At 47.6% G+C, this 26,973-nt stretch overlaps 1 protein-coding gene across 1 annotated transcript in view; it reads left to right on the forward strand.

The window, feature by feature from the left end:
* Positions 1 to 26,007, forward strand: part of LOC130112330 (E3 ubiquitin-protein ligase SMURF2-like) — a 175,763-nt gene extending 149,756 nt beyond the window's left edge. The window contains exons 14-23 of the mRNA XM_056279659.1: positions 2,700 to 2,714; positions 2,834 to 2,848; positions 2,968 to 3,071; positions 5,072 to 5,186; positions 6,641 to 6,819; positions 13,078 to 13,215; positions 13,432 to 13,552; positions 17,895 to 18,096; positions 18,584 to 18,659; positions 19,187 to 26,007. Of these exons, the coding sequence (XP_056135634.1) occupies positions 2,700 to 2,714; positions 2,834 to 2,848; positions 2,968 to 3,071; positions 5,072 to 5,186; positions 6,641 to 6,819; positions 13,078 to 13,215; positions 13,432 to 13,552; positions 17,895 to 18,096; positions 18,584 to 18,659; positions 19,187 to 19,286 (1,065 nt within the window). The 3' untranslated portion in view covers positions 19,287 to 26,007. The remainder of the gene's footprint in view (positions 1 to 2,699; positions 2,715 to 2,833; positions 2,849 to 2,967; positions 3,072 to 5,071; positions 5,187 to 6,640; positions 6,820 to 13,077; positions 13,216 to 13,431; positions 13,553 to 17,894; positions 18,097 to 18,583; positions 18,660 to 19,186) is intronic.
* Positions 26,008 to 26,973: the final 966 nt, after the last annotated feature.

Raw genomic sequence — 26,973 nt, forward strand, 5'->3', positions numbered from 1 at the left:
ACAGCTGACAGCTGCTTCACTGTCCACACAGTCACAGAGGGATTCAGAAGGACCATGTGGCCTATAGGTTTTATCAGGGGTCGTAGACCGTGGATGATGACAGTCGAGACGAGGCGTGGTGGTGGGTGTGAACATGATTGACAGCCACGAGAATTGTCCAATCACATTAGAGCAAAAACATTAAAACAATACCAATTCACTGCCAGTAAACATGGGAGTGTCTGGGGCAGTCCAGAACAGCGCCCCCTGGAAAACCTGAAGAAACCAATCAGACAGCAGCCTCAGGTCACCTGCTCGCCACAAGTTTGAGAGCTTACATAGGTTGGTTTGGCCAGCGCCTCTCACCCAGGAAGTATATGTATTCAACAGGAAGTATATGTATTTCAGACAGGAAGTATATGTGTTCAGACAGGAAGTATATGTATTCAGACAGGAAGTATATGTATTCCAGACAGGAAGTATATGTATTCAGACAGAAACCAACCCAACACCATGTGAACCAATATGTAATGCTGCTGACAAGGCGCTCACAGACTGACAACACTTTTATTTCATCATTATTTGCATCACACAACTACATTATATTTAACATGTGTCAGTAGATTTTCATCTCTTGATATTTGAAGGGGGCGGAGCTCCAGAACCCTGTACTGGCCAGCCGCCGCTGGTTCTGACGCGCTTTCGCAACCGCTGTCTATAGAAATACACCGTTGACCATGGCAGAACTCTTCAGTCTCTGAAAATCTGGTAGAGAGACGGAGTGCACACACACACACACAAACACACACCATAGCATCACTGTAATTGTGAGGATTTCCTCTGACTAAATCCATTCCCCTGGACAATAACCATAACTTAAACCCTCACCAGTACTTAAATTACAACAAACCTTAGCCTGGTCCGTAACCGAACCAACATCTCCACATGCAAACACAGGAGTTCTGTGTTCAAGAGAGAACATGTGGTCATCATAAGTACAGAGGTACTGCAGCGCACACTCCCACACAGACGCTCCCCACATGGCCGGTCTGGCTGCAGGGCTTACGGCATTCCAGCAGTGCCTGGTTTCCTCAGACAGGTGGGGCAAAGGAGGCATGCAGGTAAAACACCAGGGCAGGAGGTCTGTACGATACAAACGGCTCTCCTGTGGAGCCACACACACACACACACACACAACACACACATTTAAACACACGTGCATGTGCACACATACAGACACAAACAATAATTCCAGTCTACTATCCAATAAGTTGTCTCTCCATTCAACAAACCTTAACATGCCGGGGCAGCCGGGTAGTGTGGTGGTCTATTCCATTGCCTACCAACACGGGGATCGCCGGTTCGAATCCCCGTGTTATCCCCAGCTTGGTGGGTGTCCCTACAGACACAATTGGCCATGTCTGCAGGTGGGAAGCCAGATGCGGGCATGTGTCCTGGTCACTGCACTAGCGCCTCCTCTGGTTGGTCAGGGCGCCTGTTCAGGGGAGGGGGAACTGGGGGGAGTAGCGTGATCCTCCCACGTGCTACGTCCCCCTGGTGAAACTCCTCACTGTCAGGTGAAAAGAAGCGGCTGGTGACTCCACATGTATGGGAGGAGGCATGTCTGCAGCCCTCCCCAGATCAGCAGAGGGGGTGGAGCAGAGACCGGGACGGCTCGGAGGAGTGGGGTAACTGGCCCAGATACAGTTGGGGAGAAAAAGGGGGGAAAATCCAAAAAAGAAAAAAACCTTAAATGCCGTCTCCTATATGGCAGAGAGGCAGAGTGTTATTATTTATTATTATTGAACTTTAATTAACTTGTTTTTTAATGACATTTTCTCAACTCAGAGTGGAAAACAAAGCTAAGAGTGTCCAGCTAATGTAGTCATCTAGTCATGTAGTCATCTATTCATGTAGTCATCAAGTCATGTAGTCATGTAGTTCATCTAGTCATGTAGTCATCTAGTCATGTAGTCATTTAGTCATGTAGTCATGTAGTCATCTAGTCATGTAGTCATGTAGTCATCTAGTCATCTAGTCATGTAGTCATCTAGTCATGTAGTCATGTAGTCATCTAGTCATGTCATCGAGGCATGTAGTCACGTAGTCATCTAGTCATGTAGTCATCTAGTCATGTAGTCATGTAGTCATCTAGTCTTCTAGTCATGTAGTCATCTAGTCATCTAGTCATGTAGTCATGTAGTCATGTAGTCATGTAGTCATCTAGTCATGTAGTCATGTAGTCATCTAGTCATGTAGTCATCTAGTCATGTAGTCATCTAGTCATGTCATCGAGGCATGTAGTCACGTAGTCATCTAGTCTTCTAGTCATGTAGTCATCTAGTCATCTAGTCATGTAGTCATCTAGTCATGTAGTCATCTAGTCATCTAGTCATGTAGTCATCTAGTCATGTAGTCATGTAGTCATCTTTCAGTAGCTATGTGTTTAAGAACACTTCATTAGAGGCTGACAGCTTAAGGAATACTGGCTCCCTTTTAGAGTGTAAAATCCATGGTAAGGACCTGCGGGTAGTGGGTCTGTACTACACAGTGTTCACACACACACTTCTCATGGCTAAGAAACATATGGCGTGCTCGGCCATGTTTGTGTTGTGTTGTGTTGTGCTTAACTGTGTTGTCTGTCGTGTTGCAGGAGTCGTATCGACGGGTGATGAAGATGCGTTGTGTTGTGCTTAACTGTGTTGTCTGTTGTGTTGCAGGAGTCGTATCGACAGGTGATGAAGATGTGTTGTGTTGTGCTTAACTGTGTTGTCTGTTGTGTTGCAGGAGTCGTATCGACGGGTGATGAAGATGTGTTGTGTTGTGCTTAACTGTGTTGTCTGTTGTGTTGCAGGAGTCGTATCGACGGGTGATGAAGATGTGTTGTGTTGTGCTTAACTGTGTTGTCTGTTGTGTTGCAGGAGTCGTATCGACGGGTGATGAAGATGTGTTGTGTTGTGCTTAACTGTGTTGTCTGTTGTGTTGCAGGAGTCGTATCGACAGGTGATGAAGATGCGTCCGAAGGATCTGTGGAAGAGACTGATGGTGAAATTCAGAGGAGAGGAGGGACTAGACTATGGAGGGGTGGCAAGGTGTGTGTGTGTGTGTGTGTGTGTGTGTGTGTGTGTGTGTGTGTGTGTGTGTGTGTGTGTGTGTGTGTGTGTGTGTGTGTGTTTTGTCAGTCAGTGTATTTGGAGGGTGTGCTGCTGTTTGTACTCTTCTGCCTCTGTTGTCGGTGAAGAAGCATCTCTTCGGTGACGTGCGTCACTCCTCTGTATCCCCGGATCCTTTTTTTTGTTTTTTGTGGATTTTCTTCCCGATTGCACCCGGCCAATCACCCCACTCCTCCGAGCCATCCCGGTCTCTGCTCCACCCCCTCTGCTGATCCGGGGAGGGCTGCAGACTACCACATGCCTCCTCCCATACATGTGGAGTCACCAGCCGCTCCTTTCACCTGACGGTGTCTGTGTTTACATGCACAGTTCAGTGGCACTACGGTTCCAGCTCGGTCAGGCCATGTAACCGGACTACTGTCGTTGTCCCAGTATACAAGAACCGGGGGACGATCAGTGTATTGACGGAAGTGTGTCCAACCCCGGTACAGTAGGTGGCGATATGCCCCCTTTCAGCTGGTTGCTATTGGACCTTCTTCCAGTTGACCTATTGTGTCACATACCAAACAAGCGACAAACAAGTCAGCAGGCGGCGAGCGGGTTCCACGTGGAGCGGTGGAAACATGGACGACTAGCAACTCGCTCCAGAACTCGCCATCTTGGTACTGTTGATGCCACGCTGTTCCACTTCCGGATGAAAGACCGCCGTGGGAACTATGGATCATGTGCAGAACGCCTAGGCCAGTTCGAGGCCGACTGAAGCGTGTACATGCCAGAGTAAATCCACCCCAACCACATCATCTGGTGTGTTAGTCCCACCTCCAGAAACTAGATCTAGTACCACTTCAGTGGGACTAACACACTTACATGTGTTGTAAAGTCCAGTTTTAGTCGCACTAACACAATAAACCCACTTTCTAATGTCATGTAACCGTACTGAGTGAGGAGTTTCACCAGGGGGGTGTAGTGCGTAGGAGGATCACGCTATTGCCCCCAGTTCCCCCTCCTCCCTGAACAGGCGCCCCGACCGACCAGAGGAGGCGCTAGTGCAGCGACCAGGACACATACCCACATCCGGCTTCCCACCCGCAGACACGGCCAAATGTGTCTGTAGGGACGTCCGACCAAGCCGGAGGCAACACGGGGATTTGAACCGGCGATCTCCGTGTTGGTAGGCAGCGGAATAGACCGCTATGCTACCCGGACGCCTGCTGTATCCCTGAATCCTCACACAACGAGATACAGTATTAGATACGCTGGGGTGTGTAGCTGTACACTTTTGTGGATTTAACTGTGTATTTACAAAACACCTATACACATCTATACATACATATCGATATCGATATCTGTATCTATATCTGTATTTATATCTATATCTGTATCTATATCTGTATTTGTATCTATATCTGTATCTGTATCTATATCTGTATTTATATCTATATCTGTATCTATATCTGTATTTATATCTATATCTATATCTGTATCTATATCTGTATCTATATCTGTATCTATATCTGTATCTATATCTGTATTTATATCTATATCTGTATCTATATTTGTATTTATATCTATATCTATATCTGTATTTATATCTATATCTGTATCTATATCTGTATCTATATCTGTATTTATATCTATATCTGTATCTATATCTGTATTTATATCTATATCTATATCTGTATTTATATCTATATCTGTATCTATATCTGTATCTATATCTGTATTTATATCTATATCTTTATCTATATCTGTATCTATATCTGTATTTATATCTATATCTGTATCTATATTTGTATCTATATGTGTGTGTGTGTGTGTGTGTGTGCGTAGATATATATAGATATATTGAGATATATAGATGTTTGTGTGCAGGTTTAATGAATTATATATATTTAAGCATTATTTTCTCCATGATTTTTAACCACTGTGTGTGTGTGTGTGTGTGTGTGTGTGTGTGTGTGTGTGTGTGTGTGCACTAGGGAGTGGCTTTATCTGCTGTCCCACGAGATGTTGAACCCCTACTACGGCCTGTTCCAGTACTCTAGAGACGACATCTACACCCTGCAGATTAACCCCGACTCTGCAGTCAACCCGGTGAGACTCTGCTGCTCCGTCAGGTCACACTTTATGTAGAATCTCCTGCTCCGTCAGGTCACACTTTATGTAGAATCTGCTGCTCCGTCAGGTCACACTTTATGTAGAATCTGCTGCTCCGTCAGGTCACACTTTATGTAGAATCTGCTGCTCCGTCAGGTCACACTTTATGTAGAATCTGCTGCTCTGTCAGGTCACACTTTATGTAGAATCTCCTGCTCCGTCAGGTCACACTTTATGTAGAATCTGCTGCTCCGTCAGGTCACACTTTATGTAGAATCTGCTGCTCTGTCAGGTCACACTTTATGTAGAATCTGCTGCTCTGTCAGGTCACACTTTATGTAGAATCTCCTGCTCCGTCAGGTCACACTTTATGTAGAATCTCCTGCTCCGTCAGGTCACACTTTATGTAGAATCTGCTGCTCCGTCAGGTCACACTTCATGTAGAATCTGCTGCTCCGTCAGGTCACACTTTATGTAGAATCTGCTGCTCCGTCAGGTCACACTTTATGTAGAATCTGCTGCTCCGTCAGGTCACATAAGTAAAAATCACATGCGGAAGGAGTAGTGAGATGAGAGTAACTTCACATAGACAAGTATTTATTCAGCCAGTTAAAACACACACACACACACACACACAGACTAAAACGGACAACAGGATCTGTCTAAACAAGACTAAAACCAAATGAATCAGGGGCGTCTGGGTGGCGTGGTGGTCTATTCTGTTGCCTACCAACACGGGGATCACTGCTTCGTATCCCCTTGTTACCTCTGGTTTGGTTGGGCGTCCCTACAGACACAATTGGCCGTGTCTGTGGGTGGGAAGCGGGATGTGGGTATGTGTCCTGGTCGCTGCAATAGCGCCTCCTCTGGTCGGTCGAGGCACCTGTTCAGGGGGGAGGAGGAACTGGGGGGAATAGCGTGATCCTCCCACGCGCTACGTCCCCCTGGTGAAACTTCTCACTGTCAGGTGAAAAGAAGCGGCTGGTGACTCCACATGTATGGGAGGAGGCATGTGGTAGTCTGCAGCCCTCCCCGGATCAGCAGAGGGGGTGGAGCAGCGACCGGGACGGCTCAGAAGGGTGGGGTGATTGGCCGGATACAATTGGGGAGAAAAGGGGGGGGGAATCACCTGGGTTGCGTCGGACACTTGTGCAAACATCTTAGTGTTTAATGTCGGGAGCTTCGCTGCTGCCGTGTTCAGCTGAACCAAGAAGACTTGCAGAGAAATCCCTGCATGTGCTGTAAATTGCCTGGATACCCTTGCAGCCATTCGTGGTAGACATTAAAAGATATCTGGCGCCATCAGACATAAACTGAATCGATGACACTGATCTCGAAGCGGCCCGGGTGGCATAAGACTGCCCGGTGAAACCAAGTCGGGTGATTTGCTCCCTGGCGTTTCAGAAGAAACAGCATGTGACTCACGTGTTTCAACCTCCACCCTTCTCTAGGAGCACCTGTCGTACTTCCACTTCGTGGGCCGTATCATGGGCATGGCGGTGTTCCACGGCCACTACATCGACGGGGGCTTCACCCTGCCCTTCTACAAACAGCTGCTGGGGAAACCCATCACCCTGGACGACATGGAGTCTGTGGACCCAGACCTGCACAACAGCCTCGTGTGGATCCTGTAAGAGTCACTCTTTATTCATTCACCGCCTCCCCTGTTAAAGGAGGACACATCCCTACAGGACGTTCCACATTTACAGGCACGCCATGTAAAAAGTAGTAAAAAATAAAATAAGAAAAACAGGGAGCGTCTGGGTGGTGTGGGGGTCTATTCTGTTGACTACCAACATGTGCAAATCCTGGTTGAACCGGGCAGATCCCGGTTCAGATCCCTGAGTTACCTCTGGCTTGGTCGGGCGTCCCTACAGACACAATTGGCCGTGGCTGCGGGTGAGAAGTCGGATGTGGGTATGTGTCCTGGTCACTACACTAGCGCCTCCTCTGGTTGGTCAGAGTGCCTGTTCAGGGGGGAGGGGGAGCTGGTGAAACTCCTCACTGTCAGGTGAAAAGAAGCGGCTGGTGACTCCACATGTATGGGAGGAGGCTTGTGGTGGTCTGCAGCCCTCCCCGGATCAGCAGAGGCCGGGACGGCTCGGAGGAGTGGGGTAATTGGCCAGGTACAATCAGGGAGAAAAAGGGAGGAAAAACCACAAAAAAAGAAGAACAATATATGGTGTAAATGTCTATCATATAAATATGTTTAAATGGGTTTGAGTAACAAGGACATTCCAGGACAGGACAAGGTGCCTTTATATGCATGCAGATACACACACACAACTGCAGAAAGACGTACACTCAGAAAGACGTACACTCAGAAAGACGTACACTCAGAAAGACGTACACTCAGAAAGACGTACACGCACCCGTTCACACAGGCACACACGTGCAGCCGTGTGAACGGTTTGGCCTGCAGCCCGCCAGCAGCCATGTCTGGACCCCATAAGAATGGACCCCGTAAGAACGCCGTGCCATTTGTTCTTGTTGCTCCAAAATCATAAAAGGTTGTGGTCCGGTTGCCGGTGGATTTCCAACATAACAGGAGATCCTGGAAAACCACAAGAACCCCAGCTGTCAGAAGGGAATAATCACATGCATGAATACCTACGTACATGTTGGGCTGTGAAATGCTCACGTGCACAGTCCTAAACAAAGCAAGATTATTGGACAGTGTCTCAACCCAGTATTTAAAAAAAGAAAAAGAAAAAAAAGAAGCCTGTTGTAGGGATTTTAGCACCCCCTACTGTCCATTTATTTTAGCACATCTTGCATCAAAATGAACTCATTATGCTGGTTCAGGTCAGTCTTAAAGATGATTGTCATTGGAACAGACATCCATCCATCCATCCATCCATTATCAGAACCGCTTATCCTGCTCTCAGGGTCACAGAAGTGCTGGAGTCTATCCCAGCAGTCATTGGGCGGCAGGCAAGGAGACACCCTGGACAGGCCGCCAGGCCATCACACACACACACACACACACACGCACACATTCACACCTAGGGACAATTTAGTATGGCTGATTCACCTGACCTACATGTCTTTGGACTGTGGGAAGAAACCCACGCAGACACGGGGAGAACATGCAAACTCCACACAGAGGACGACCCCCAAGGTTGGAACTACCCCAGGGCTCGAACCCAGGACCTTCTTGCTGTGAGGCGACTGTGCTACCCTGCCGCCCTCGTTGCAAGATAAAAAGAAATGAAAGCACAAGTGTTTTACATTTACATATATATGTGTCACTGGTGAGCCTCCTTCTCTACCGTTGTGCCCATAGGCAGCCTTAAGCATCCAGTGGCCCATTTCAACAGATAATGTGGGGCTCTACCCCACAAAAAATCAACACATCAAAGTGAAAAGAGAAAAAAAAGCGAGGATTCGGGTTGGTTTGCATCAGTAACAGCATATCGTCAGACGTAAACTTAACTGCATCATGTGCACTTTCAGCATCATGGACAGCCCAACATCAAAAACTGAAACAGTGAGGTTTTTGCTTTGAATGAGGAGCAGTCTTGTCCTTCTCAGCAGCTACTAGTCTGGGTTTAACAACACAATGTGTTGTGTGTCCGCTAACATAACAACTGTAAACACTAGAAGAGTGCACTCAGCAGAGTGCAGCTCTCCACCAGGCGTAGCTCCTCTCCTCCAGCGGAGGAGTTAGCACTCCGTTGCGGTATAAAACAAGTTTTTCGGGGACATCTGGGTAGCGTAGTGGTCTATTCTCTTGCCTTCAACATGGGGATCGCCGGTTCAAATCCCCGTGTTACCTCCGGCTTGATCAGGCGTCCCTACAGACACAACTGGCCGTGTCTGCGGGTGGGAAGCCGGATGTGGATATGTGTCCTGGTCACTGCACTAGCGCCTCCTCTGGTTGGTCGAGGCACCTGTTCGGGAATAGCGTGATCCTCCCACGCACTATGTCCCCCAGGTGAAACTCCTCACTGTCAGGTGAAAAGAAGTGGCTGGCGACTCCACATGTATGGGAGGAGGCATGTGGTAGTCTGCAGCCCTCCCTGGATCAGCAGAGGGGGGTGGAGCAGAGACCGGGACGGCTCAGAAGAGTGGGGTAATTGGACAGGTACAACTGGGGAGAAAAAGAGGGGGAAAATCCGCACAAAAAATAGACCCGAGTTTTTCAAAGGTTTTGAGTCACCGCAACCATGAGAGGTCCTTGATCATACGGTTATAACTGCACACAAATTGTTAGGCTGACAGGCCCAGTAGTGTGCGAGATTAGCTGTAGAGACACACACACACCGGGCGGCGCAGTGGTTAGCACGGTCGCCTCACAGCAAGAAGGTCCTGGGTTCGAGCCCCGGGGTAGTCCAACCTTGGGGGTCGTCCCAGGTCGTCCTCTGTGTGGAGTTTGTATGTTCTCCCCATGTCTGTGTGGGTTTCCTCCGGGGGCTCCGGTTTCCTCCCACAGTCCAAACACATGTAGGTCAGGTGGATCAACCGTACTACATTGTCCATAGGTGTGTGTGTGTGTGTGTGTGTGTGTGTGTGTGTGTGGGCCTTGTGATAGCCTGGCGGCCTGTCCAGGGTGTCTCCCTGGCTGCCACTCAATGACTGCTGGGGTAGGCTGCAGTGTCCCCGCGACCCTGAGAGCAGGATCAGCGGTTCGAATAATGGATGGCTAGATGGACACACACACACACACACACACACACACACACAACCATATGCATAATCTCCTCCAGGCTACCGCTTAGTGGAGATAACAATTGACAATTAACCCTAAGAGTTAAAGAAGATGTTTCGTTTTCTTGTCTCATATTTTCTGTTTCACAGCACCACTAGGATGTTTTAGAGCACCACTAGGATGTTTTAGAGCACCACTGGGATGTTTTAGAGCACCACTAGGATGTTTTAGAACACCATCAGGATGTTTTAGAGCACCACTAGGATGTTTTATAGCACCACTGGGATGTTTTAGAGCACCACTGGGATGTTTTAGAGCACCACTAGGATGTTTTAGAGCACCACTGGGATGTTTTAGAGCACCACTGGGATGTTTTAGAGCACCACTGGGATGTTTTAGAGCACCACTAGGATGTTTTAGAGCACCACTGGGATGTTTTAGAGCACCACTAGGATATTTTAGAGCACCACTAGGATGTTTTAGAGCACCACTGGGATGTTTTAGAGCACCACTGGGATGTTTTAGAGCACCACTGGGATATTTTAGAGCACCACTGGGATGTTTTAGAACACCATTAGGATGTTTTAGAACACCACTAGGATGTTTTAGAGCACCTCTGGGATGTTTTAGAGAACCCCTAGGATGTTTTACAGCACCACTGGGATGTTTTAGAGCACCACTAGGATGTTTTAGAACATCGTTAGGATGTTTTATAGCACCACTAGGAGGTTTTTTAGAGCGCCACTGGGATGTTTTAGAGCACCACTAGGATGTTTTAGAACACCATTAGGATGTTTTAGAACACCACTAGGATGTTTTAGAGCACCACTAGGATGTTTTAGAGCACCACTAGGATGTTTCACAGCACCACTATGATGTTTCACAGCACCACTAGGATGTTTTAGAGCACCACTGGAATGTTTTGGAGCCCCACTGGGATGTTTCAGAGCACCACTAGGAGGTTTTAGAACACCACTAGGAGGTTTTAGAACACCATCAGGATGTTTTAGAACACCACTAGGAGGTTTTAGAACACCACTAGGAGGTTTTAGAACACCACTAGGATGTTTTAGAACACCACTGGGATGTTTTAGAGCACCCCTAGGATGTTTTAGAACACCCCTGGGATGTTTTAGAGCACCCCTAGGATGTTTTAGAGCACCGCTGGGATGTTTTAGAGCACCACTAGGATGTTTTAGAACACCATTAGGATGTTTTAGAGCACCACTAGGATGTTTTAGAGCAACACTGGGATGTTTTAGAGCACCACTGGGATGTTTTAGAACCCCATTAGGATGTTTTAGAACACCACTAGGATGTTTTAGAGCACCCCTGGGATGTTTTAGAGCACCCCTAGGATGTTTTAGAGCACCACTGGGATGTTTTAGAGCACCACTAGGATGTTTTAGAGCACCGCTGGGATGTTTTAGAGCACCACTAGGATGTTTTAGAACACCATTAGGATGTTTTACAGCACCACTAGGAGGTTTTAGAGCGCCACTGGGATGTTTTAGAGCACCACTAGGATGTTTTAGAACACCATTAGGATGTTTTAGAACACCACTAGGATGTTTTAGAGCACCAATGGGATGTTTCAGAACACCACTAGGATGTTTCAGAGCACCACTAGGATGTTTCACAGCACCACTATGATGTTTCACAGCACCACTAGGATGTTTTAGAGCCCCACTGGAATGTTTTGGAGCCCCACTGGGATGTTTTAGAGCACCACTAGGATGTTTCAGAGCACCACTAGGATGTTTTAGAACACCACTAGGATGTTTTAGAACACCACTAGGGTGTTTTATAACACCACTAGGATGTTTTAGAACACCATTATGATGTTTTAGAACACCACTAGGATGTTTCACAGCACCACTAGGATGTTTCAGAGCACCACTAGGAGGTTTTAGAACACCACTAGGAGGTTTTAGAACACCACTAGGAGGTTTTAGAGCACCACTAGGATGTTTTAGAACACCACTAGGATGTTTCACAGCACCACTAGTTTGGGTGCGTTTCATTTTCCTCTCATTGACATGGACCTTTGCTAGCTGCTGTATTGACTGGACAGGTCAATTCAAGTTCAGTGATTGCTCAGAGGTCAGCCGAGCACCTACTAGTGGTGGCTCGTTGAACGAAGTAACCACAACTAGCTACATTATATTTACTTTTTTTAAAAAGTGGATGAATTATTCAATTTTAGCACGTCAGTCAGGGGCCCTTTGGGAGGACAGGGCCGGGGCCTGTTTCAGTTGAAACGGGTGAAACATAGCTAAGGCCACCAATGGTTACGCCTCATCATATCGGCCCTGGGCTACATCACTGCATCAGGGGCACTGGTAGATATGGTGGAGTCCTAGCAAAGAAAAAAAACAGTCGTTAAACTTTAATCCATCAGAACACGTTCAGAACATGTTCTTACAGTGTTCTGAACCTGTTGAGAGCATGTTCTGAGCTCAGTACATCATGCTGTGTCTTGTTTTCAGTCACTGAGTTTACATGCAGAGTAAAGTGGAGCTATGGTTACAGCTCCATTAGACCATGTAACCGGACTACTGTCGTTGTCCCAGTATACAAGAACCGGGGTAGAATTGATTTATTGATGGAAGTATGTCCCACCCCGGTACGGTAGGTGGCGATATGCTCCCTTTCAGCTGGTTGCTATTGGACCTTCTCCCGGTTTACCTATTGCATCACATACCAATCCATCCATGTACCTGAGGATATTCAGCTCCTTCAGCTGACACAACATGAAGTTTGTCTCCTCGTCTGTCCAGAAGTGCGTGGTTCTCGCTCCAGCACTCGCCATGTTGGTACTGTTGATACCACGCTGTTCCACTTCCGGGTGAAAGACCGCCGCGGGAACTACGGATCATGTGCAGAACACCGTCTAGGCCAGTTCGGGGCCGACTGAAGCGTGTACATGCCAGAGTAAATCCACCCCAACCGCATCATCTAGGTGTGTTAGTCCCACTTCCAGAAACTAGATTTAGTACCACTTCAGTGGGACTAACACACTTACATGTGTTGTAAAGTGCAGTTTTAGTCGCACTAACACAATAAACCCACTTTCTACCGCCATGTAAACGTAACATCATGTAAACGTACTGAGTGAAAAAACGCCATCATTAAAAAAGGTAGTTCAATTTCTCTGACGCTGAAGCTGACCTGTTTGTGTTTTGTGTGTTTTTGTCCCCTCTCGCCCACCCTGCCGACCCGGTTCTGTTCTTCCAGGGACAATGACATCACAGGCGTCCTCGACCACACCTTCTGTGTGGAGCACAATGCCTATGGAGAGATCATCCAACATGAGCTCAAACCTAACGGCAAGAGTGTCCCCGTCACAGAGGACACCAAGAAGGAGTACGTGAGGTATGAGGACACACACACACACACACACACACACACACACAGACACACACACACTGGAACCCCTTTTCGACCTGTAGTGCGGAGCTAGCGGGCCACATCTCACAGCATACCTCTTGCTCTCTCGTTCTACCTGTTCTTTCTCTTTGTCTCCTTCATCTCTCTGGTCTGTCTCGCTGCTCTGTCTCTGTAAATACGCGTCTCTCTCTTGGTTTCTAGGTTGTATGTGAACTGGCGGTTCCTGCATGGCATCGAGGCCCAGTTTCTGGCCCTGCAGAAGGGCTTCAACGAGGTCATCCCACAGCACCTGCTCAAAGCCTTCGACGAGAAGGAACTGGAGGTATGCAGGGACACTACGTCACACTCACCCAACCCTTTCTCCAGCCGTTTGCAGCTCAAAAGTGATTTATCGGGGGCGTCCGGGTGGCGTGGCGGTCCATAACGTTGCCTACCAACACAGGGCTCGCTGGTCCGAATCCCTGTGTTACCTCTGCCTTGGTCGGGCGTCCCTACAGACACAATTGGCCTTGTCTGCAGGTGGGAAGCTGGATCTGGGTATGTGTCCTGGTTGCTGCACTAGCGCCTCCTCTGGTCAGTTGGGGTACCTGTTCATGGGGGAGGGGGGAACTGGGGGGAATAGCGTGATCCTCCCACGTGCTACGTCCCCCTGGTGAAACTCCTCACTGTCAGGTGAAAAGAAGCGGCTGGTGACTCCACATGTATGGGAGGAGACATGTGGTAGTCTGCAGCCCTCCCCGGATCAGCAGAGGGGGTGGAGCAGAGACCGGGACGGCTCGGAAGAGCGGGGTAATTGGCCGGATACAATTTGGGAGAAAAAGGGGGAAAAATCCAACAACAAATAAGAGACATTATTTATCTTCAGACTTCTGCTTTATGCCCTAATTTAAATGATGATCTGGCACCCTGATTAGGATGAGCAGCTTGGGTAATGGATGGATGGAAATACCAGAGTGTATCACGGACTCCCGGAAGACTGACACACAGGAAAACTAGTGGGATCGGGGCTGTAAGGGAATGTTTGGACACGCTCCTACGGCAGAAAAACAGCAAACAAAGCTGTGTTTCGTTTTCCTCTTATTTACGACGACGTCTTGATTTCCTTCTAAGTTTCAGTCTCAGTAATTGACTAGTTTTTTTTTTTGGCTTTTCGCCCCTCTTTTTCTCTCCAATTCTACTTGGCCAAATACCCATCTCTTCCAAGCCGTCCCGGTCTCTGCTCCACCCCCTCTGCTGATCCGGGGAGGGCTGCAGACTACCACATGCCTCCTCCCATACATGTGGAGTCACCAGCCGCTTCTTTTCACCTGACAGTGAGGAGTTTCACCAGGGGGGGGGCGTAACGCATGGGAGGATCACGCTATTCCCCCCTGTTCCTCCTCCCCCCCCGAACAGGCGCCCCGACCGACCAGAGGAGGTATTAGTGTCACCAGGACACACACCCGCCACACACCCGCATCTGACTTCCCAACCGCAGACACGGCCAATTGTGTCTGTAGGGGTGCCCGACCAAGCCGGAGGCAACATGGGGATTCGAACCAGCGTTCCCCCTGTTGGTAGGCAATGGAATAGACCACCACGCTACCCAGACGCCCATAATTGACTAGTTTTAATATGTTCCCTCAAAAATGGTACAATCACCCTAAGTATTGTTTGAGTAGTGTTGTGTAAATGGTGTAAACACAACATCATGTGACATTGTGCGTCTTGGGAGAGAGATCCTCCTCTGTTGAGCTTTCTTCCTCCTTTTTCTCCCTGTTAAGGTTTTTAGGGAGTTGGGCCTTACCTGATGTGAGGGGCTCAGGACAGGATGTTGTGTTGCTGTATAGCCCCCCGAGGCACATTTGTAAATTGTGATACTGGGCTACACAAACACCACTGACTGGACTTGTGTTCAGCATACATATGTTTGCTGTTGTTAGCAGAGACAGAATCCTTAAAGAACGAGTGTCACTAAAAAACAAACAAGCAGAAAAAAAACCCCTCATACTGCCAGGAGTCACATCCCCAGTATTCTCAGAGATAGCCTCGTTATCATTTTAAAGGCCCATTCCGCTGAAAACAGTTTTCCAGTCATCTGGGGTGATCAGACAGGACTGGCTGTGTATGTTGTATGTTGTTGTGTATGGCTGTGTGTGTTGTATGTTGTTGTGTATCTTGTTGTGTTGTGTATGTTGTGGGCTGAATCAACTCTGTTCATGATGTCCACCGATCAGTGAGACGCTCCTGAATCGACTCTGTTCATGATGTCCACCGATCAGTGAGACGCTCCTGAATCGACTCTGTTCATGATGTCCACCGATCAGTGAGACGCTCCTGAATCGACTCTGTTCATGATGTCCACCGATCAGTGAGACGCTGGCAGTTTGCTCACCGTGAGCTGGCTTTACAACCTGGAAAAACTGAGCCTTCACTCACAGAATGTTGAATCTCTTCATCTGGACACAGCGTTTAGCAGGAGAAACGTTTCATCATGACTGGGCCCCAACTGACCTCTTAAGTCTCACCTGACTGCAGTTACCCCCACCCTTATAATCAATACAGTGACTGCAGGTACCCCCACCCTTATAATCAATACAGTGACTGCAGGTGTCCCCACCCTTATAATCAATACAGTGACTGCAGGTACCCCCACCCTTATAAACAATACAGTGACTGCAGGTGTCCCCACCCTTATAAACAATACAGTGACTGCAGGTGTCCCCACCCTTATAAACAATACAGTGACTGCAGGTGTCCCCACCCTTATAAACAATACAGTGACTGCAGGTACCCCCACCCTTATAAACAATACAGTGACTGCAGGTGTCCCACCCTTATAAACAATACAGTGACTGCAGGTGTCCCACCCTTATAATAAACAATACAGTGACTGCAGGTACCCCACCCTTATAAACAATACAGTGACTGCAGGTACCCCCACCCTTATAAACAATACAGTGACTGCAGGTGTCCCACCCTTATAATAAACAATACAGTGACTGCAGGTACCCCACCCTTATAAACAATACAGTGGCATAAGGACCAAAACCAGCGACCAGCTTCATATGGAGACATGGGGTGACCATTAACCAGAGTTACAGTGGTCATGTGTCCTGTTCACAGAGGGTTGGGGGATGTTTGTAATCACAGCATTGTAAGATGGTGACAGATGTACTCTTAGCCCCCCCCCCCCTTCGGTTCAGGGATGGTCATTCCCTCTTCACATTGATGCCCCCCCCCTTTTTTTTTCTGTACTTCTTTATTGATCCCCGTGGGGAAATTCTTTCTCTGCATTTAAGCGATCCTAGCTGTGTAGCTCGGAGCGGTGGACTCTTTGACTTCCTGTTCCAACCCACGTTCCTTCCTATTAAGCCGTCACTGTTTTGATACCGTCTGTGGAATAAGCAGCATTACGGAGCCACTCACACGTGAGCTGTTGTGTAGTTACATGCAGATTTTTGGTTTTTGGTTTTTTTATTTTGAGATACTTTATTGATCCCTGTGGCAAAATTCTGCTCTGCATGTAACCATCCTAGCTAGGAGCAGTGGGCAGCTGCCGTGCAGCACCCGGGGACCCCCTCCAGTCCGTCTTGCCATGCCTCGGTCAGGGACACAGACAGCAGTAGTAACCCTAACATGCATGTTTCTTTTTGGGGGGGGGGGTTCCCCCCCTTTTCCTCCCCAGTTGTAACCGGCCAATTACCCCACTCTTCCGAGCCATCCCGGTCTCTGCTCCACCCCCTCTGCTGATCTGGGGAGGGCTGCAGACTACCACATGCCTCCTCCCATACATGTGGAGTCACCAGCCGCTTCTTTTCACCTGACAGTGAGGAGTTTCACCTGGGGACATAGCATGTGGGAGGATCACGCTATTCCCCCTCCCCCCTGAACAGGCGCCCCTACCGACCAGAGGAGGCGCTACTACAGCAACCAGGACATATACCCACATCCAGCTTACCACCCGCAGACACGGCCAATTGTGTCTGTAGGGGTCCCTGACCAAGCCGGAGGCAACACGGGGATTTGATCCGGCGATCCCCGTGTTGGTAGGCGACGGAATAGACCGCCACGCTACCCAGACGCCTACATGCATGTTTCTTTGATGGTGGGGGAAACTGGAGCACCCAGAGAAAACCCACCACAGACACGGGGAGAACATGCAAACTCCACACAGAGGATGACCTGGGATGACCCCCAAGTTTGGACGACCCCAGGGTTCGAACCCAGGACCTTGTTGCTCTGAGGTGACAGTGCTAACCACTGGGCCACCGTGCCACAATATATGATATATGAAGGAATTTCATATTGGGCTCAACTAGATTTCACACCGGACCCCTCATCCTGTCGGCCCCACACACCAGCTCTCTGACCACGTTTTCCAAGTGTTGTCCTCGGGCACGTGAAAGTGTGGACGTGTGGCAGAGGACATGTTGGGGGGGTTATTTGCAAAAACAGATCTGACAGAAACACAGCTTGAGTCGCGTGATATATTTTGCTTAAAATGTGTTCAGAATCTGTATGGAGACTTGACTTCGGTTTCACCGTGTTGTCCTCTCACATTCCCTGTCATTTTCTTTGAAATACCCATCTCCCCCTCCTGATGTCTTTAAACCCCCCCCCCCCCCCGTCTTTCTCCAGTGTAAATACATGATGACTCAACATGTTCTGTCCCTCTCCACCAGCTGATCGTTTGCGGGTTGGGGAAGATCGACATCACAGACTGGAAGTCCAACACACGTCTGAAGCACTGCACCCCTGACAGCAACATCGTCAAGTGGTTCTGGAAGGCGGTGGAGTCCTACGATGAGGAGAGGAGGGCCCGGCTGCTGCAGTTTGTCACCGGCTCATCCAGAGTACCTCTGCAAGGCTTCAAGGCTCTACAGGGTACGTGGCTTGTGTGGCTTGTGCACGTTGTGTGTGTGTGTGTGTGTGTGTGTGTGTGTGTGTGTGTGTGTGTGTGTGTGTGTGTGTGTGTGTGTGTGTGTGTGTGTGTGTGTGTGTGTGTGTGTGTGTGTGCATACCTCAGTTGGTCTTATCAGGAGGGTAGACCAGTTGTAAGCCTCACTGACTGCGTTTACATGCACAGTTAAGTGGCGCTGTGGTTATCATGTAAACCTACTGACTGACTCTGGTTACACAGACACACAGAGCGGTGTGTCCGAAACTGTGTGGGTGCACAAACTCATGCATCTTTTTTGCATGCGTGTGTGTTTCTTTCAGTTTGAGTCATTTGTGCTTTTGGACCTGATGGCTTTCCTCACCACAGCCTCAATCCCCAGTGTTACGTAACAGTGACACGGTCTGAGTGTTAAGTACTGTTTGTGTTGGAAGTCATCCATAGACCACATCTGTGTGTGTGTTTGTTTTGAAGGTGCTGCGGGGCCTAGACTCTTCACCATTCATCAGATTGATGCCAATACCAACAATCTACCCAAAGCCCATACCTGGTGCGTACATAAACACACACACTTCCAGATACACACACAGACACACACACAGACACACACAGACACGTACAGATGATCTCAAAAGGCACAAACATGCACACATTATTTGGCGGCACGGTGGCCCAGTGGTTACCACTGTCACCTCACAGCAAGAAGGGCCTGGGTTCGAACCCCGGGGTTGTCCAACCTTGGGGGGCATCCCGGGTCGTCCTCTGTGTGGAGTTTGCATGTTCTCCCCGTGCCCGTGGTGGGGTTTCTCCGGGTGCTCCGGTTTCCCCCACCATCAAAAAGACATGCATGTTAGGGTCAGTACTCCTGTCTGTGTCCCTGACCGAGGCGTGGCCAGACGGACTGGAGTTGGTCCCCGGGTGCTGCAGGGTGGCCGCCCACTGCTGCTAGCTACACAGCTAGCATGGTTACATGCAGAGAGGAGTTTCCCCACAGGGATCAGTAAAGTGTCTCAAAGTCATAAACTATTAAAAAAACACTCTCTCCCTCTGTCTCTCTTCCTTCCCGTCTCTGTCCAGCTTCAACCGGATTGACATTCCTCCCTACGAGAACTACGACAAGCTATACGACAAGCTGCTGACCGCCATCGAGGAGACCTGCGGTTTCGCAGTGGAATGAGGAGCATGTTGGCGGCGTGTGAGCGCGCGTGCGGGTGATTCGCAGGTATCGCCTCAGAATCAAAGCGACACAACCCGCGTGGGCCGTCATGGTCACCACCCGTCTCAGAAGGACTCGCTTCAGTCAACAGACTGCGCCCCCCTCAGCCAGCCGGGCGGCACGGCAGGATGCAGACGACAGTCTCCTTCCTCCCCGGCCTCTCGTCCATGTTCTTCCTTTTTCTTTTTAGCTGCTGCTAGAGACTCGAAGGTTTCCTCACCCACAAATCCCTGTCAAGAATGTTGCGTAGGCTACTTTCTCATGTTTTTCATTTCCGAGTTATTTAACGGGGGCTCGAACGGTGAAATGTCGGAGCAGAAGCGGCCGGGTTCGAGTTCAGAAAATAAGGTTTTTGTTATTCTTGTGTTACTCTTTGTGTGTGGTGTCGCAGATGGCCAGTTTGCTTTCATGTCCTCACCTTTTGCATCAGGAAAAGGAAATGGTGATGGTCTCATTGGTTTGAATGACCGCGAGGTATTCCCGCTTTCATGCCACTCAATTCAGGAAGTGGATTTTCTTTGAAACTTAACAGCTTAGTTTTTTGTTTTGTTTTTTACTTTACAAAAGTCCTGATGTTGATTTGACAGCGTCGAGTCGTTGAACTGGTTGAGTTGAGCCCATTCCTGCTACTGAACTCTGCACATAGGTAGCCATATCTTGCCCATAACAGCCATGTTAACCTCAGCCAGTAAACCCTCCACCCTCATGGCCACATGGCCGGCGAGCGTCAGCTCATCAGAGCGCCGCTGGTCCCTCATACCTCAGCATCTCCGTCTTGGAGCTTCGTTTCAAAATGGTCGCAGTCTTAGAAAAAAGCAGATAGGACGAGTGTGTTGTGAAAAGTGAGCGCCCGTTGTTCTTTTTCGTCATTCATGACTCGTTATTAACCAGCTGTCACACGGTAACTAGTAACTTGACTCGTTATTAACCAGATGTCACATGGTAACTAGTAACTTGACTCGTTATTAGCCAGATGTCATACGGTAACGAGTAACTTGACTCGTAATTAACCAGATGTCACATGCTAACTAGTAACTTGACTCATTATTAACCAGATGCCACATGCTAACTAGTAACTTGACTCGTTATTAACCAGCTGTCACACGGTAACTAGTAACTTGACTCGTTATTAACCAGCTGTTACACAGTAACTTGACTCGTTATTAACCAGCTGTTACACGGTAACTAGTAACTTGACTCGTTATCAGCCAGATGCCACATGCTAACTAGTAACTTGACTCGTTATTAGCCAGATGTCACACGGTAACGAGTAACTTGACTCATTATTAACCAGATGTCACACGGTAACGAGTAATTTGACTCGTTATTAGCCAGATGTCACGCGGTAACTAGTAACTTGACTCGTTATTAACCAGCTGTTACACAGTAACTAGTAACTTGACTCGTTATTAACCAGATGTCAAATGGTAACTAGTAACTTGACTCATTATTAGCCAGATGCCACATGGTAACTAGTAACTTGACTCGTTATTAGCCAGATGTCACACGGTAACTAGTAACTTGACTCATTATTAACCAGATGTCACACGGTAACGAGTAACTTGACTGGTTATTAGCCAGATGTCACTCGGTAACTAGTAACTTGACTCGTTATTAGCCAGTTGTCACACGGTAACGAATAACTTGACTGGTTATTAGCCAGATGTCATTCGGTAACTAGTAACTTGACTCGTTATTAACCAGATGCCACTTGGTAACTAGTAACTTGACTCGTTATTAACCAGATGCCACTCGGTAACTAGTAATGTGACTCGTTATTAACCAGATGCCACTCGGTAACTAGTAACTAGACTCGTTATTAACCAGATGTCACGCGGTAACTAGTAACTAGACTCGTTATTAACCAGATGTCACATGGTAACTAGTAACTAGACTCGTTATTAACCAGATGTCACGCGGTAACTAGTAACTAGACTCGTTATTAACCAGATGCCACTTGGTAACTAGTAATGTGACTCGTTATTAACCAGATGCCACTCGGTAACTAGTAACTTGACTCGTTATTAACCAGATGCCACTCGGTAACTAGTAACTAGACTCGTTATTAACCAGATGTCACGCGGTAACTAGTAACTTGAATATTACTCGAAGAAACGTGTCACTACAAGCCAGCAGTTCTGCAACCGAAGACGTCGTGCGTTCTTTGGCGTTATGGGATGCGTCATTTTGAAATGGTTCTCCAAACGGCCGCGTCGCTCCGGTGTTTTGTGACTTTTGTGACCCTGAGAGAAGCGTGAACAGTTTTGGGGGGAAGCTGCGCCGTAGTGATGAGCGTGAAGACAGTACGGAGCGAGCCTTTTTCCTGATTCTCTGCACAGTGCGGCCGCCGCTTTTGCAAATGTGTGTATCCAGGTTGTTGTGCGTGCGTGTGTGTGTGTGTGTGTGTGTGTGTGTGTGTGTGTGTGTGTGTGTGCATTTTCAGTTGTACCCACTTGTAAGCATGCGAGGGTTGACGTTGGATGGCATCATCCCTGCTAGGACTATAACATCTGTTTCACACCACAGAACTGGTCTGGACCTGACAGGGGGGGACCTTGTTCATCTGGTTTTCATAAAGGTTTTCTTCAGCACAGCTGCAAGCATGCAGGATCCAGTCCGCTGCTGAACAGCAGGGTTCTGACCAGCCGCTGCTGAACAGCACGGTTCTGACCAGCCGCTGCTGAACAGCACGGTTCTGACCAGTCCGCTGCTGAACAGCAGGGTTCTGACCAGCCGCTGCTGAACAGCACGGTTCTGACCAGCCGCTGCTGAACAGCACGGTTCTGACCAGTCCGCTGCTGAACAGCACGGTTCTGACCAGTCCGCTGCTGAACAGCAGGGTTCTGACCAGCTGCTGCTGAACAGCACGGTTCTGACCAGTCTGCTGCTGAACAGCACGGTTCTGACCAGCTCGTTTGTGAAAAGGGCACGGCTGCTTAAGGGACCAGGCTTGGTAGAAGTTATTGAAGGGAGAAGTGGGTTTTGTCTTGCGACATCCATTCTGAAAGGCAGAACGTTCTCTCTGCATGTCCTCCCTTCCTCTTCCCCTCCCTCCTCCCCTTCCTCTTCCCCTTCCTCTTCCCCTCCCTCCTCCCCTTCCTCTTCCCCTTCCTCTTCCTCTTCCTCTGTCTTCTTTTAGAGCACTTTACAAAAGAGTGGCGACAGCAGGCGATGCTTTCTTCATGTTAGTTGAAATATTATCTTAAATTTTCTGTGTTTATTTGCAACCATACAACTGCATTAGAAATACAGAGAAAAAAAATCTTTATATATACATATATACACACACACACACACACATATATATATATATATATATATATATATGTAGAAATACATAGCTATTTTGTGTATGGCTGCTTGTTCTTTCTATTCCTTTTAAATGCAAGCATGTTGGTGTCTGTCATAGACCTCTTTAAATTCTCAGGTGAATTCATCCTTCTTCTTTTTTTATTTGTCGGCTAATATGTGAAGAGGGAGAATGAGAGTATGAACGGAGCTAAACTGAAACGAATGAAACAAGTTGAGAGTCGCTGTTCGAAACCGAGGCGGCGCGTGTTGTTTCAGGTTAAAGGAAGGTTTCTTTTTGTTTTAACATTTTCACTTATTGGCGCACATAACGGAGGATCATAAACAGTCGACCACATCGGCTGCGTATTATCAGTAGTGTATCTCAAGAGCCATGTAGCCAGTGGACACAGGAGGTCGGGAGGGCCTTGGTTCCCGGAGCAAAAAAATCCCAGTCCTGTTTCCCATAGAAAACGTGACTGGCTGTTCGAGCACTTATCCGAAAGAGTCAGAAACACTTCATTTGTCCTTTCATTTCACGTACTTGCACAAATGAAATGGAACATGGTTTCCCCAGCCCACAGCAGTGCAACACAAAGCAGTGCAACACAACGACAAGAACTACAGGAACACATATATCCAAACCAACACATACAGCTTATCCAAAAAAAAACAATCACTGTCCAGGGGAACGAATGCCAGCCAGGATGACTGTCCGAACGGCTGGTCTGCATGGGCTAGCAGTTAGCTTAGCCTGCCCGCCTCCGTGTCCTGTCAGACCGCCCTCGGTGCTTCCTCTTGGGGCACAGCTCAAGGCAGGGCCGTGTCCCTGGGCCTACAGGACACAGCAGACCAAGCTCCCTCAGCCGATCCAACGCCAGCTCTCCGAGCCAGACACCTTCAACACACCTCAGTGCAGCACATCCTTGCAGTGCAGCACAGCCAGGATGACCGTTGGACCTGCAGCTCTGCATGGGCTAGCAGTTAGCTTAGCCTGACCCACTTCTGCATCCTGTCAGACCGCCCTCGGTGTTTCCTCTTGGGGCACAGCTCAAGGCAGGGCCGTGGTCCTTGGGCCTACAGGACACAGCAGACCAAGCTCCCTCAGCCGATCCAACAGCAGCTCTCCCAGCCATCAAACGAAGACAAACTTAGACGCAGACAAGGACAAAGACCCTGCATGGACGGTACTGGGCGAGGCCACCACAAATGTGAATTCGTGCCGCCATCTTCCCACACCGGTACTGGGTGAGGCCGCTGCAAACTTGGATTTGCACCACCATCTTCCCAAACCGGAAGTGGAAGCGGATTTATAACATTTGGATGGTTGTGAATTGTGGAATCGTCGGCATAAACAATTAGGATCTACGTTAAACAACTCTGATTTGTTAGGAAAAAAAAAGTCAAGGATACACGACCGTGTACATACCAGACAATTCAACTATGAATCCCAAGGTGCATTGCATTTAAGAACCATCCAGTCACGGAGCTTAACATTCTGTGGACTGCGCCGGTGAAGCTTTGTAGCTCCCTGACCCCTTTTTAATAAACTAATTCAGCAGTAATTTCAATCAATTCAACAACAAGAACTTTAGTGTTTATTTTATTTCTTTCCTTATGTAGTTCCTGGCTGCTGCCACCAGTCTGAAGTGCATCGATGTGCATTCTACCACTGTCCTCTGATTGTCCTCTGCGTAGTCCCAGCCACTGTGGCTCGTGGGTATAGCAGTTGTTGACATACCTTGCCTGTCGCCCAGCTACTGCCGGGATAGGCTCCAGCATCCCCGCGAGCCTGAGAGGATAAGCGGTCTGGATAATGGTTGGATGGACGGATGGATGGATGGATTTCTCTAAAACGAAATGGAAGCATCATTAGCAGTGGCCATGGAACAACACTACAGTATCACGTGGTCGTTGGAGGGAATGTCGTGTTTCTGTGTGGAGTATTATTGCGGTAATCATTAAAAAGTAGAAATTTCCAATGGGTAGATCGGAATGGGGAAAAGTCTCCTGGGAACCAGCAGCCCTGCCAACTTCTCCACTTTACGTTACTTGGTGGAAATGTTCGTCAAAAGGAAATTCCACTTCAAACCGAGGAGAGGCCACAGTTAGGACCCCCGCCCACTTTCACCTTTTCTCTAAACTCCTGCATGAACAAGCTGCTCTAAAGATAAAGCCTATTTATTTGCCATTTATTACTTTTGTTTTAGCAACTTGTAAAATTCAGTTTGCTCTTCTTCACGCTGCCTACTGTCAGTAGCAATCGATTGCAACCGCTACGCACCTAATGTTCAAAAAGCTTGTTTCTTCTTCTATTTTTTAATTTTTGTAGGTGTACTTTCTAGAAACAAAAAGCTCAGAGACTCATGGAGACAAGTACCTTGAGATGGTGCTCGGTGTACAGAACCAAGTGTTGTTCATATTTGTCTGTGGATTGCAGTTAACAACCTTAGATTTTTACCTTTAAAAACCTGACTCAGAAACTACATAGAAATGCATTAACAGGTGTTTTTGTCACACATTTATGCACACTTGGGTTCCAAGTTGTAATCTATGGCAACTTTCTAATTTTTACCAAATAACCAATGGACTGATTGAGCTTCATGTAGACGTATGCAAAGTTGTTTATATGCACACGTTTAATACTCGTGACCGGTGTACACACAGTCTGCTTCCACCTGTACTTCTTTTTCTATCGGCAACAAGTTGTCTTGGCTTTGGTTCAGTCCCCAGTGAAGAAAAGATCGGAGGACAAAGAAAACCAAACTAGACAAGCCAGACAGTTACATGAGACTGTTGTTCAGCGTCTCCAGACACTTCATAAAAAGGTTGTATCATGCGGTCTGAGTCTCGGTCTAATTAGAGAGAGCTATTGTATAAAGTGGCCAAATGTTTTCCGAATTGGATCAAAATCTCAACTCGCAACGCTGATGTTGATGAATACATATTTATATTCAGTAACGCACATGTTGCCTCTCTTTTCTGTGTTTGATTGATTCCACTCCACAGATCGGTGTATTATTCTTTTTAACAAGCACTTTTCTGTCTGGGCTTCTATGTGACTTTTCACCTCTGCTACGGGCACATTCATGTGTGCATGCGTGTGACTTCTTCTAATTCAGCTCCCAAGGAAAAAAAATTAAGTTCTTACAATTTTGAAAAAAAATAAATGAAAAATCAGTGTTTTACGTCTTTTCATTGCCTGCTTTTTTTGTATTTATTGTTGCAGTGTGTGCTCATGGTTTTTCACATCCGCTGCTCTGTGAGCTTATAACTGACACCTGTACATAAGGACAGTAAAAAAGGCGGAATATTAAACATTCTTGTACCCTTGCAGAAAGCTGAGCAATAAAACTATGCTGTCAGGAGCCGACAGCGTTATGTTTTACAGAAACTTGGGTGTCCCTGTTTTCTGTCTCATCCCTTCCCACACAGGTATGTCTTCTATCTCATCCCTTCCCACACAGGTATGTCTTCTATCTCATCCCTTCACACACAGGTATGTCTTCTATCTCATCCCTTCCCACACAGGTATGCCCTCTATCTCATCCCTTCCCACACAGGTATGTCTTCTATCTCATCCCTTCCCACACAGGTATGTCTTCTATCTCATCCCTTCCCACACTATGAGGGAATTAAAGGGGATTTTTAGGAAGCTTAAATTTGTGTCTGTGTGTGAGCGAGTTCCCAAGCAAGCATCACCGAGTTCACTTTCAGAGGAAACTCAGCAATTAGGTGATCCACAGTTCCAGAAATAATAATTTAAAAAAATAAATCATTTTCTCATTACTACACTTGTTACACTTGCAAGTAGGCATGACAATAAGAAGACTTGTCTGTGAGAGTTTGATGAAATTTGAAATTGCAAGTTGTGCCCATCAGGAATGCACCTTCTTGCCTTTATGATTCATTTTTTTTTCACTCATTTTTTTCATAGACATGTTTCGAATTTTAATAAAAAATGTGTTATCAAATTAGTCAACTATCAATGCCCAGTTAATGTGCAAAAAAACAACCCTGAAAAACCTGCTGTTTTATATCACCGTTCATGTCCGTATTCCTGGAAAAGAGAACTTGTGTCGTTTCTGCATCGGCGGAAGGGCTGCAGCAGACAGACTGCTGTGTTGACTGGGGCCCCTGGTCGAGTTGTCTGTGGTTGTAGTTGTCTGTGGTTGTAGTTGTCTGTGGTTGTAGTTGTCTGTGGTTGTAGTTGTCTGTGGTTGTAGTTGTCTGTGCAGGACCACTGCAGTCTCTCTCCATTATTCCACTGGTGCTCCTCTTGAATGAGAGGGTGAAGGAAAACGTACAATGGAGAAGTACTTTCTGGGTAACACTTTAGTATGGGGAACATAAAAACACT

This window comes from Lampris incognitus, chromosome 5, assembly GCF_029633865.1.
Source record: "Lampris incognitus isolate fLamInc1 chromosome 5, fLamInc1.hap2, whole genome shotgun sequence".
Classification (NCBI taxonomy): Eukaryota; Metazoa; Chordata; class Actinopteri; order Lampriformes; family Lampridae; genus Lampris; species Lampris incognitus.